Source organism: Crinia signifera, chromosome 1, assembly GCF_055691185.1.
Source record: "Crinia signifera chromosome 1, ASM5569118v1, whole genome shotgun sequence".
Classification (NCBI taxonomy): Eukaryota; Metazoa; Chordata; class Amphibia; order Anura; family Myobatrachidae; genus Crinia; species Crinia signifera.
In genome coordinates, this window is record NC_139217.1 from 111,628,422 (window position 1) to 111,642,452 (window position 14,031).

General features: G+C 40.7%; 1 protein-coding gene across 2 annotated transcripts in view; it reads right to left on the minus strand.

The window, feature by feature from the left end:
• The window catches only part of LRBA (LPS responsive beige-like anchor protein), a 544,849-nt gene that overhangs the window by 391,157 nt on the left and 139,661 nt on the right, over positions 1 to 14,031 (minus strand). For both annotated transcript variants that reach the window (XM_083171504.1, XM_083171512.1), the window contains exons 31-33: positions 13,949 to 14,027; positions 12,983 to 13,116; positions 3,336 to 3,397 (exon numbers count right to left, since the gene is read on the minus strand). In XM_083171504.1, coding sequence (XP_083027630.1) covers positions 3,336 to 3,397; positions 12,983 to 13,116; positions 13,949 to 14,027 — 275 coding nt within the window. The remainder of the gene's footprint in view (positions 1 to 3,335; positions 3,398 to 12,982; positions 13,117 to 13,948; positions 14,028 to 14,031) is intronic.

Genomic DNA, 14,031 nt, shown 5'->3' on the forward strand with positions numbered 1-14,031 from the left:
TCATTGAGCCCCATAGGCTTAGTAGGAATACCCCGATTGTGGTCGACTGCCCTTCTGCTACCAGTCTCCTTTATATACTAGCGGTGTGCTAGCCACGCTATCTTCTGATATCACTGCTGCATTTTTTTTATATTTTTGACCCCCTCTACTACTAACGATGGATCCTGTGATTGAAGTCTCGCTACACCAGATTCTGCTGGCTGTCACCTCCGCTGCAGACAGGCTTGTGAACCAACTTACTGACATACAACAGGACATTATGTCTCCTTCCTATACCCCTGCTATACCTACTGAAACGTCCAAAGAAATTCTGCCTAAGGGTCCGGATGTCACAACCCCTATAGATCATGTATCTCTACATGTCCGGTACATATGCTCTGAGGGAGCTGTACCCACCGTCGAGAACCATTTGCAAATCCTGGATTGGTGCTCTTTAACCTCTGGCATCTGCTTGGGCCAGCTACACTCCCATTTGACAAACTTGACACCAGTTTGGAACAGTCCCTTATTTGAGCCATCTGATGTTGAGTTTCCCATGAACATTCCTCCTCTCCTGATGGGAATACTGCGATCTTGGACTTTGTTGTCTCACTATCCTGGATGTTCTCCTGCTCATTCCCTAGTGACATTGAATCTGCAAGCCTTGCACATGTACAGTAGCAGGAGGGCAGAGCTACAGTATGTATATCCTGTTACATATGTTCTGAATTAACCTGTCGTCATGACTACACTTGACACCTTTTGGGGCTGTACTTACTCTAAACTTTGAGGGCTATGATATTTTATACCTTTATATTATGAGAGTACCTGTCCTAGTTTTCCTAAGGCCATTAGTTTATAGCCTAGCCCCTGTCAAATATCCTTCATTACGTGGGTGGGAAGGGGAGGGTTGGGTTAGATTAGTATTACTGTAGTATAGCATAGATATAGTTGGGTGGGCAGGACAGGGAGGGGGGGTAGGTTATGTTTTTGGTACAAGTTAGCTACCATATAGCTAAGGACCACTAATCTGCTTTCCTACAGTTCGTAATGGTTAGGGGGGAAGTGTGGCTGCAGGGCTCCAGGTACACCTAAGTTGGGGGTGGGTAGTACAGGGTGGGGGGTTATCGGTTTTCTTTTTCTATTAATGTTAGTAGATATTTAAGTTTAGACATTGGGGTTTTTCGTTTGTTTTATGACACAGACCAATGGTGCCTTCTGATTTGATATGCACTGTGTTTATGCGAATGTGCCTTCTCCTACCTCTCCATTTCCGGGAACTTGGATGGCGCCTCCAGGTACTTGATGTGAATTTATATCCTGTGGGGAAGGTACTCATCTTACGTATAGACCACATATGTTCTTTGCGTGAACACATATAGATACCTTTCCATACTCCTTTGCACATACAATATGTGCGCTGCTACATACCTCCTGTATGCACCTATTGATCCTTTTAAAACTCTGCTGTCTGTAATGTACATTTTTTTGTTTTGTTGGTGTTATTTTATTTTGCAAAAGCAATAAAAAATACTCAATTTAAAATATGATCTTTGCTCACCACAGGACTACCCTCTAAAAAATTGAGGGGCACAAGACTGACTCAACAGGCAGACACCGCCCCCCCCCACCCCAAACAAACACACAAAACAGTTAGAGAGACTGCTGACAGAAGAATAAGAACAGAGAAAAGAGCCCAACATTTTACCCCATCCCTGTGAGCAGCTCAATACTGCTATAAGGAAGGAAGAGCATGATTGGGGCTGTCATAAGCAGGGCAACTACAGGGGAATGTGAAGAGGAAACCGTAATGGGGAGATGATTGGGACTTAAGGTATAAATGGTTAGATGGCCAGGGCACTAGCAAAGAGGTTGCTGGCTAGCTGACAGGAGCGCTGGGAGAAAGGGGGTCTCCAATCCTTCATATCCCAAATGCACTCTTTCCTGCTCCTCTCCCTCACCACTGAGCAGACAGAGCCACTCCACTGGAGCATGTATGTGCCACACCGTGTGCATACAGACTGGAACCAGAATGAGCTGTTATAATGGGTGTCAATCCCTGCTTCCCCTGTGTGCTAGAAGCTGAAATATATATTTGACTGAGCATGCGTAAAGGTCATAGCTCGAATGTCAAAGCGTGAATAGAGCCAAAAATGTATTGTAAAAGGCAATGTGGCCGGAGATTGACTGAAGGGAGTGTCTGAAAAACGCAGTGTTAAGGGAGGGTCTGCGTCGTCAGCGTCGGCCTCGATCAGCCTTACCCTCCTTTGCACATACTGGAAAAAATAACTTGATAGTTTGTGAAATGTGCATGGATTTGCAAGCGGATAGCGATCTGTGATAATTTCTTAACTCATTCACAGATTTACACAGGACGGGTATTTTTTCCGGTCGGTGGCTATCTACTAACCGTGATCTGCAACTTTGCAGATGAGTGAGCAAATCTGAATCAGACCCTTAAAGTGTACAGTTGTATTAATCAAGGCCATCAATTTAAGCACATTTTAAACCTGCATCATAGTAATTTTCCCTCTTACTCAAAATCTTGGTTTCAAATAATCTCTCAGTTACAAATAAAACAATGCTGCGAGATACATAAGCACACATTGCTCTCAACAGGTCATGTAAAAGGTGGTGCATCGCAATAATGAACTCAGTAGGAAGTGTGAAAGAATCTCTACTTCTGTGCCATGTTACTGTGGTTGCCAAGGCAATCCAAGACATTGGGCCTAATTCAGACCTGATCGCAGGACAAATTTGTTTTCAAAATGGCCAAAACCATGTTCACTGTGGGTGGGGCAAATTAACGTGCAGAGTGTTAGATTTGGGAGTGGGGTGCTCAAACTGAAATCTAAATTGCAGTGTAAAAAATAAATAAAACAGCAGCCAGTATTTACCCTACACAGAAACAAAATAAGTCGCCCAAATCTAATATTTTCTGCACGTTACATTTGGACCTACCGGCAGTGCTCATTTTAAGAAAAATGAAGTCCTGCGATCAGGTCAGCATTGGCCCAGTGAGCAGAATTACCATGCATTAAGAGCCAAGCAAAAGAAAAATAGTAACTATTGCAGCTTACCACAGTGATATAGGTTTAAAAATAAAAAAAAATTCACATGTTCATGGATTGTTGCTTTAACCATTCTCTTATAGGACCCTTATCGCTCATTAAACAAAATAAAAGTATGCATATAACATTTATTCCATATAAGTTCTTTACAATGTATCCACAAAACCTTTGCAGGCATCAAACCAGTCATTGCAATTGGAAAAGGACAACTTAAGAACCCTTAATTTAATCATTTGACCAATTTCCCAGACAAGAGTTTACAGAGAGAGAAAAAAAAATGCATACCTGTGAGCAGAGCAGCATGACCAATTCCACAACAGAGCTACTAGATTTCATGCACACCAGACCTAGAATGAAAAAGGGACATTGTCAGGTGGTCTCAGCTACCTATTGTTATCTGAGTTTACATATTTGTTGGAAAAAAGTGCAAGTTTAACGACTGTCTGTGTTTATGTTTTTGCAGTTTGTATAACCTATCTTTGTATTGTAGTGATTTGAGACATTTTACTAGTTTAGTTGCCCTTCTCTGTACCTGTTCCAATTCATTTATGTCCTTTTTAAGGTGCGGTGCCCAGAACTGAACACAGTATACCAAGTGTGGTCTCACCAATGCCTTGTAAAGAGGTACGATCATAATGGGATCCCTTGAATCCATTCCCCTTTTAATGCATGCCAGTGTTCGGTTTACTTTTGCTGATGCATCCCCTGGCAAAATGGGCATTTAACAAAAGGTCTTATTTTCAGGGTTAGGGCTTATTTTAGACCGTTCTGCAGAAGTAAGGGTAGGTCTTTTTAGCGGGTAGGTCTTATTATCGAGGAAACAGGGTAGTGCACCTCGATTATAAGACCTACCCGCTAAAAAGACCTACCCTTACTTCTGCAGAACGGCCTAAAATAAGCCCTACCCTGAAAATAAGACCTAGTTAAATCCCCATTTTGCTGGGTCGTAACGCTACACTGCAATGCTTCCAGCTCGCCCAAGCCCTTCCCCGCATGAAATGGATGCCGCTGTTAAAGATTTAACAGTGGCAACTGATCACAGCTGCAGCGTCTCACTCTCGCACAGTGAGTGCGCACCGTCACCTCCTTTTCTGCGAAGGAAGCTGGTAAATGATCCCTAAAAAGCCACTCTGACATATTTGATTGCCCTTGTAAACTACCAGAATATATTGCCTGTACACTGCTAGATAATACTCTAGGATAGATAGATAGATAGATAGATAGATAGATAGATAGATAACTGGAGGGTATTCAATTCGGTTTTTTTTCCAGATATTGGGGAAAAAAACGGATTTTACTACTCAACTGCGGATGGTTTGGACGGTTTTTAGTCAGGTTTCACAGATGCAGTATCACTTTTTTTCTTTACTTTTTTAAGTCGAAAGCGCATAGGTAAAACAGGACTAAAAACCTGTCGAGAATGGACGCAATTTCAACAAAAACATGTAAATCTGAGTGAAGCCAATTCATGTGTTTTTCAACCTTGCCTGATTTTTTGACAGTTGAAGAATTGTCACTTAAATTGAATAGGTCAAATGTAAATTCAACCTGGGCTAGATATCGCCAATATCAGAAAAATGCAGCAAATTTATTGGGCTAAATGAGTTTCCCTGGGATCAACCTCCCAGTTTCTTCGTCATTCTGCTCCTGAAGAAGCTAGTAAGTTGATCCCAGGGAATAGTGTTGAGGCAAATACATTTATGAAGCACTACTACCATTACAAGGATATCCTATGGACATTATGGACGTTGAATCCTAAAAATAACTTTTACCATCTGCATCCAGAGGCAGCGACAGACTTGCAGTCATCCAGTTTTACCCATACCGTATATGAGAAATTGGCATAACTTTACTCTTCATTTCTGAACTCTACATTTGAGACTAAGCTGGCTACCTGGTCACAATTTGCTGCATTTTTCAGATATTGGAGATGTCCTAGCCCAGACAAACTATTCCTCATGGTATTGTGCTTGATAGGATTTGTAATCCCTACTTGTTTTTAAGTGCACTTGTACTTGTTTATATCAATATGGAATTTTATACATATTTTTTATTTTATTAAATTTGTTTATTGTAAAAGATACCATTCCTATTGCATTCAATTTTATATATCCCAACAGCCAGCACTGGTGCACCCTTGTTTTCTTCAAAAAGACAAACACGTCGCATTCATCTTCTACTTGTTGTCCATGTGCATAAATGCAATGATTTCACCCCCATTACCACCACCATCTCAGAGTATAAACAATCAGAAATATCTTATAGGTACCTACTTAAGCTCCTGCTTAGGTTTACTATGGGGCCAAGGGTCAAAGTACTAATAAGAGTGTTCGGGATGTCTGCTGCCACCAAGCAAAATGGAAACTTGATTGATAGCTAGAGGGCTAAAGGAAAGGACTGCAATGGAGAAAGCAAAGGTCAATTAACCATTTCCTTTCGCTGCATATATAATGACTACGCTATGCAAGAACACAAAACTTATTAGGAATCGGTTTAACATGTGTTGTGCTTCTTTAGATTACATGAAATCAATAACAAGCAGTCCCTAAAAGTCCCTCACCCACCTATGCTTATTTTGCCATTTATAGCTTTCAATAAAATGATGTCCCTGAATGAAAGGACTTTGGTGTTGAAAAGTGATTAGTAAGTATGCAATTCATTAATGTAAAACATTGGTCAGGCAACACTTGTAAGAGATCATGCATTTATTTATTTAAATTTAGGAAAAGCATTTGCACCTTCATGCCTTTGTTATGGGCAGGCTTGAATTCTCCAGAAAAAGAGTGGTTCTGTGCATAATGCATGAAACTAGAAGCTAGGCTTACATTTACTATACAGCCCTATTCAAACCTGCAGCTTCTAACAATTTAGGATGCTGGAATTCGAGGGGCAATAATATAATATTAAGGGCACTATCCTATTAGCGCCTTTAAACGGCAGGATATTGTAAATAATGACAATGGTCATTATCGTGGTATCCAATTACAAACTGCTTTTATCGTCCGAAAACGGACTCGCAAACAGGCGAAAACACATGGAATCCTATGTGTTATTGCGGGTCCCTGTGGCTGCTCAGATATTATGTTTCTTGTCCCTCAGGCAAGAAAAGCAAAGCCGAATGATGGCAGGTATCGAGGCCAAGGAACGCCAGCATCGGGGATTATAGGATAGTCCCGGGCGGACTGTGATTTACCAATGCTAAAAAGATATCTTCCCCCAATTATAAAACACACCACACTATTGTACCTCTCTCTCTCCGGCAGCCCTACCTGACAAAGATGCTGAGGCCCTCAAAATTACTGCATGATAAATTTAGCCCTGCGTGTGAGGGGCTTACCAGAGAAAGCAAACGTCTAACTAGACCTTTATTTAGCAGAAAACAATTTTAACAAGTCAAGCAATCACATTATCTTGTGCATATGTGGCCATTTATGCACAAATCTAAAAAGTATGCTTTGTTTGGGGTGTTTTAGAAACTAGCTTTCTTTTGGTAAAAAGGTTAAATAGCTATTTCGCTTGACACCTACAAAATATCTTACACAAAGCTGAGCGTAAATGGCGTAAATCTCACAGTCCAATGGAATTCTTTACATACAACAATATCTACCAGTACTATAGTTGTGCTCTAGGAAACTGCCAAACAAACATGTTTCCAAACTCTCATTTCTAACCCAAAACGTCTTTTTAATACATTTAAATCCCTTCTCAACCCTCCCTCACCCAAGCCACCAACCACTATCCATGCACAAGATCTTGCTTCTTACTTCAGGGATAAGATTGAAAAGATCAGAGATGAATTGGTATGCTCCAACTCAGTTGGTGATCTGCTCAATTCCATACCTGAGCCCTCTGAAGCATTTGCTTCATTTGATCCCACAAATGAAGATGAAGTATCTGCACTTTTCTCTTCCTCCCACTCTAATACCTCTCCTCTTGACCCTATACCCTCGCAAATAAGTAAAGCTCTGTCTCCTGTGCTAATCCCAATCTTAACTAAAATCTGTAACCTCTCTTTCTCTACTGGTGTCTTTCCTTCATTGTTCAAACAAGCAGTTATTACTCAGATTCTGAAAAAACAGAATTCTGATCCAAGCTCTCTCTCAAACTACCGTCCCATTTCTCAACTTCCATGCACCTCCAAACTACTTGAAAGACTTGCCTATACTCACCTCACACACTTTCTTAACTCGCATAACTTAATGGACCTGCATCAGTCAGGCTTTCGTGCCCAACACTCCACAGAGATAGCACTGACTAAAGTTGTGAATGATCTGGTCACTGCTAAGTTTAAAGGCCACTACTCACTACTAATTCTTCTAGATCTCTCTGCTGCTTTTGACCACACACTTCTCATACAAACACTACAATCCATAGGTCTTAAAGACACAGCCGTCTCTTGGTTCTCATCCTACCTATCTAACCACTCCTTTAGTGTTCGTTTCTCTGATTCTACCTCCTCTTCGCTACCTCTTTCAGTTGGAGTACCTCAGGGTTCAGTTTTAGGTCCCCTGCTTTTCTCAATCTATACCTCATCTCTTGGCAAACTAATCAGCTCCTTTGGATTTCAGTATCATCTGTATGCGGATGATACTCAGCTCTACCTATCCTCCCCGGACCTGTCCCCATCTGTATTGAGCCGTGTCTCTGAATGCCTTTCTGCTGTTTCATCCTGGATGTCATCTCGCCACCTCAAACTTAATATCTCAAAAACAGAATTAATTATATTTCCGCCAATAAATATTAGTTACCAACCTGATATCTCTATCGCTGTTAAGAAGATGACAATCACTCCTACCTCTCCAGCTCGCTGCCTAGGTGTTATCCTTGACTCAGAACTTTCCTCTGTATCCCACATTTAATCTGTCTCAAAATCATGCCACATGCACCTAAAAAACATATTTAAAATTCGCCCTTACCTTACACAAGACACTGCAAAAATTCTAATCCATGCTCTCATCATCTCACGCATTGATTATTGCAATAGTCTCCTTATTGGCCTCCCTCAATACAGACTCTCACCACTACAGTCCATCATGAATGCAGCTGCGAGGCTAATCTTCCTAGCCAGACGTTCATCGTCTGCAAAGCTACTCTGTCAGTCACTTCATTGGTTACCTGTATTCTACCGTATTCAATACAAAATTATTTCTTACACACAAAGCCATAAACCAAACTACACCAACATACATATCTTCTCTTATCTCAAAATATCATCCAACACGACCTCTACGCTCCTCCCAAGATCTGCGTCTCTCATCCACACTCATTACTCGCTCCCATTCCCGACTGCAGGACTTTCTTCGGGCTGCACCCACTCTGTGGAATGCCCTCCCAAGCACCAGTCTCCAAACCTATAAGCGTTCCCTAAAAACTCATCTCTTCAGGCAAGCCTATCAAATTCCAGAACCAGTCATAGAACCTTGCATTCTGGTGGAATCGATGCAATAAAGAATACAGTATCTATCCTTATGTATCAATACCTATTTCCCTATAGATTGTAAGCTTGCGAGCAGGGCACTCCTACATTTTGACTGTCTGTAAATACCCTGTTTTGTTGTATCACTGTCCCCTTTGTAAAGCGCAACGGAATATGCTGCGCTATATAAAAAACTGTTAATAAATAAATGATATACAATAAAACAAGCAAAAACATTATTTTACATGATTCTTCCAAATGTTAACATTAATTAGTGTAGCCTCATACCACTTTCACATCGCCGACACGTTTTAAAAAACGGTATTTAAAACGGTAATTAAAACGGGTCAGAGCCTTAACATTGCCGCAGATTACCGTTTTAAATACCGGTTTATACCCCTTTCACATCGCACTTTTAAAACGGTAAATTGCCGGGTTTTTTTTCCCTTTTTTAAAACGTTTAAGCCTGCACTGTGAATGCATAGCATTGTACACATTCACATTGCACAAAAAACGGCAAGGAACCGTGTAGGACTCTGCTTTTTACACGGTTCGAAATGCCAGTTAACTTTAAACGGTAAATCGGCTGTGGTGCATTCACAGTGCAGGCTTAAACGTTTTAAAAAGGGAAAAAAACGGCAATTTACCGTTTTAAAAGTGCGATGTGAAAGGGGTATTAGTAAGTTACCACAATTTTTTTTTTTAGTTCTCATTAGGAAATATATTTAAAATTATTTAGGTAGTTACTATTTAGACAGACTGAAGTTATTTGGTCTATGAACAGATTTTATTTAATTATTTTGTATTTTTATTTTTCTAACCAGAAAGACAGCTTGTCATAAGTGTTCCCTTCATTAAGCATTGATAGGTTCAGTGTAACCATGATGTAACAGCCACTGACAGACGTGAGCTGTTTACATGGTCTCCTACAGTGCTAACAGGTGGGGGATATCTGAAGCTGATACACCTTGCAGCAATCTAGAATTTTTATACACTGTAAATAACACTCAGGGTGCTCAAGGTTTTCATAGAGGCTCAGTAGATGCTCAAAAAAGGGCAATTGTCTAGCTCATGGGCAGAAGAGTGTTATTGTTTTGCTTCATGCATCCATCTGTCAAATACACCATTAAAAAAATATATATAGCAAAATGTTAACCTTTCCAAAACATAAAATGCAGTTCAAATCTTGGGCCTCTCTTTTTTTGCCTTCTATACATAATCTTTAGGTGAGTTCATCAGCTCTTTTGACCTCCAACATAATGACTATAATGATACTCAGATCTACCTTCTCCCAACCTCACATATCTCTGCTATTCCATCCTTTATGTCCCAGCGCTTTTTTAAAAACTTAACCTATGTAAGTCTGAGCTGATCATCTTTCCACATATCACCTGCAACAATTTAATTATCTACTGACCGCATTACCCTCTTCTCTAGCCACCAGTGCACTGTCTTATATACTACAGTCAAGGGCATGCCACCTTTTGAGTGGCCACACCCCTTTTCTGGCGCGCGCATGACTGCATCCTTTGCTTTTTCAGATAGTCACTTCACAATTCTACTTCGACCACTACACTAGACTATATGCTCAATAATATTGTTAACTATATCCAGGGCTATTTTTCAGCACGCTCCAGCAGGAACTGAGGCCCTTATTCTAGTTCACTCTGACAAAAAATTTCTTAGATGGACAAAACCATGTGCACTCTCCCACCTGCCTCTTCATTTCACAAATGAATGCCGCCTCTCATGCCAACTGATTATTTCGACCGACTTCCAGCTCCAAAATTTTGCTTGTGCTGCCTCATCTAAGGAAATCTCTCCCTCTCAGACGCTCCACCTTTCTGTAAAACTTCAAACTGGCTCTCAAGACTTCATAAGAGCCAACCAGTTCTCATCCTAACCCCATGCTAACTATATATACCAACTGTGTCACTGCTGTCTGTCTGCCTCTACCCTTGAGCATGTTAACTATTACAAGCAGGGCCCTTTTTCCTCATGTGCATTTCCTTCTCTTACTAAATATATAATCATCTACTCTATTCTCCATACGAAGACACCTGTTTCTGCTATCCTTATGCTTATTTGTTAAGAAAGCTTAACGCCTTATGTAACTCCACTGCTCCCTACATACGCAACCGCAACCCACTACAGTCCAGTCAGAAAACGACTGTCGCCTCTCTTCTAATCATGTCACCAGCATCCCTTGTGTGAATCCAAAATCTTGCCTGTGCTGCTGCCTCCCCCCTTTTACAGAAATAAGCACATTCGATCTAATAGTCTCTCCCTGATGTTGAAAACACACATGTTCATCACAACATACACTTCCGCATAATCTATTCGAGGCCACTCTTCCAACTCCCTTCCTTCCTTGCTTGCTTGCTTGCTTACTTCCTACCATCATGCCACCTTGCTTACACCCTATGTTACCCTTCTCCCTCTTCTCCCCTTACATTTGGTCCTCTTTCTTCCTATTCTCTCACCTACACAGCTACCATCTATACCTGCATCTCTTCTAACTTGTAATCGTTCATCTTTTCTAATGCCAGTATGCCCCTAGTAGTACACAGACAATTCCTTTCCTTCCCTACATCTCAGATGTATTGTTTATGGAGAATAGTGATGCTAACTGTTACCTCTGTTTTTCAGTTACTGTAATGTTAAGTTCTGTGTACGCTGTGTTATTCTAATGTGTGCCATATGAACGGTGCTGCAAACCACTTGTGGCACCTTATCAATACATTCATTGCGTAAGCCATTATTATTACGACTAAGCCCGGATTTTTAGGATCAAATAAATTAAAATTTGTTTTTTCAATCGATGTTTTAGGTTTGTATAGGTTTTAAAATTCCTGTTTAGGAATTTATGCATTGTATGAAAATAAAACACCACCATGCAACATATCATTGTGCAGCACCTGGCTCCCATCACTTAGCAGGAGCCGGTACTTTTGAGGCACCCATCAATGGGTGACACTCAGGTGTGTAACTGCAGATGTGTCCTGTTGCTGCCTTGCATTGTTTGCTGCTGTAATGCGCACGCATTGTGCAAGCACTATGCCCCATGAGGCTGCAGCCACAGCTTTCCTATAGAAGCTAATTGTGCGTTTGAATGCTCGCACATACAAATCTCAGATGGCAGTCTAACTGCTTACGTTGTGCAGCAAGGCTGTTAATACAAATTTACTGTGATTCCTTTATTTCAATTTAAGTAACAGAATTAAGTCTTTTTTAGGTTTTAATAGTAAAAATAGGTAATTTTAGGTACCAACTGCTGTAGGGCAATTTTTAATGATCCAAGACATTCCGATTTTCCTCAAAAGCGTTATACCTATATACAACATAGATCTTAAAATTTCAAGAGCTTTTATTTAAACTTGAGCATTTTCAACAGAAAGGTTCTAACAGATAGATATCTAATAACTATCCTTACCAAAGTCTCATCTTCGTGTCTCCAGCAATATCCCTTAATGATCTTTTGAGCCTCTAGCCCCCACTAGGTTTCTCCAGATTTTAGCCCACCCACCCTACTCAGCCCCTATAACCTCGTGTCCATTCCCCATGTATCAATCTCTCATACTGGACTCTCCAGCCTCATGCTCATTACCCCTGTGTTTCTCTCCAGCCTCCACCTTCCAATCGTCAAATCCTCCCCCCCTATACTACTTATCTCTGCACACATACTCATCTTTAGATCTCTTTGGTCAGGAAAACATTAGTGGTTTGGTTGGAATCCTTTAAACAGAATCCATGCTAGTATACAGATGTAAACTGAACCTCCACAGAAGGCTGATGGTATGGTCAGCAGGACATAATGTACACCCACAGAAGGTGGGAAACCAGAGTCTTGAACAAGGTGTAGCAGCATTGAAGTCAGACACACAAGTACTGGCAGCTCCTGAAATCTGTAGAGCACAAGCAGAAGACCACAGCAGCCAAGACTGGAACAGAGCAGAAGAAATTAAGCCAAGAACTATTCTTAGAGAAAAAAAAACACATTGTTCTAGAAAAGTCCTGGACACAGGTGCAGGTTTAAATAAAAACCAGATGGAATATTGCTGGAATCCAACATAGTTAAGAGAGGCTGTAATCCAGACGTGTGGCACAAGCGGTAAAAGATATCTTCCCTGACCCTCCCATCTCTGTCTTTCTTCCCCAAAACCAGCTGAAACGGTCATATTTATCACTTTCGCAATGTATCAATCTCTTATACTTGTCCACTCCTCCTCAAACATCTTTCATTGGCCACTTCCTCCTACCATCTCTCTTTGGCACACTATGTATCCTTCCCCCTTCCATCTCTCACAATAGCCGACTGCTGGTATGTACAAGCCTGCGTACAGATAGTGGTGGTTGTGTTTGGGGGGTTGGGGCTGTTTGCATCTGTCTTACAGTCAAAGAGTTCTGAGGACATGGCGCCTCAAGTTTTGCAGAAAGAGATTAGGCGATCTGCAGAATTGGAGGCTTATGTTGTCTGGATTTTCAAAACACTTGACAGAATAAAGTCTTTACTTACTTGTTCCCTCAATCAGTAACTCTTGGCCGTGGCTCCCTAAAAGCGTGCGAGAAAGAAATGGGGCAAAATCCACAAATATCTCCCTCAGAAGAGGGGCAGCCTTCTCCAATGCATGTTCCAACCGATCTGTAATACTAATATAAAGAAAGGATAACAAAAGTTAGCAAACCTTTCACATGTAAAGGGTTTAATTATCTATCTGGTCTTACGCAATAAATTCAAGTCAAGTCAAATAACTTAGCAAGTCATGGAAAACATGGACATTCTGAGAGATGACTAAAAGGCATAATAATCTCAGTGTGAGAGGAATGTGTTACACAAAATGCTATACCATCTGTGCAGGCTAGAAGTAAGATTGCAAATGTGTGACTACCACTTCTTTCTAGGATCTATCATTTTCAGAAATCCAAAATTTGCCCATGCCGCAAATGACTTGATACCAGATCACGCAACACTTACTAATTGACAATAGTTTAGAGTGCCAAGCTATTGTGAGAGTATTACATTAATAAGGCAGACAAGAGACTTACTGAAGGTTTGAAAAAGCATGATAGAGGGATAAAGTCTGCTAAATGGTTAGCTCTGCAAACGGAATTCTTGTTGTAGACCGTCATGGAAAATAATATCCTAATACACAGGATAATGTACAACCTACTGTAAAATTTAATTGTACAGCACCAACAGCCTTGTAATTATATTGCAGTGCATATATCATCAGCAAAAGCAGTTGGCCATTTTTTTTTTTCTTCTTATAATGCACAAGTTTTCCTAATGAACCATAACGTGATGACATCAGACAGAACTGATCACTTATACAGTAAATATTACTTACAGAAGCTAGACACATAAGCATTACTTGTGCTTTGTACAGTATTCCCAGTAGATGCACATAAAGGCAAAGAACAAAATATATGGTTAGAGTGCCTATAACTTAGGATGTGCCATAGGAGAAATGGACAGGCTCACCTCATATGTGAAGCAGAATCCTCTAACACAGGGTTGACAGCCTGGACAGATGGCAGCTTTGCATTAGACGATCCACTGCCTAT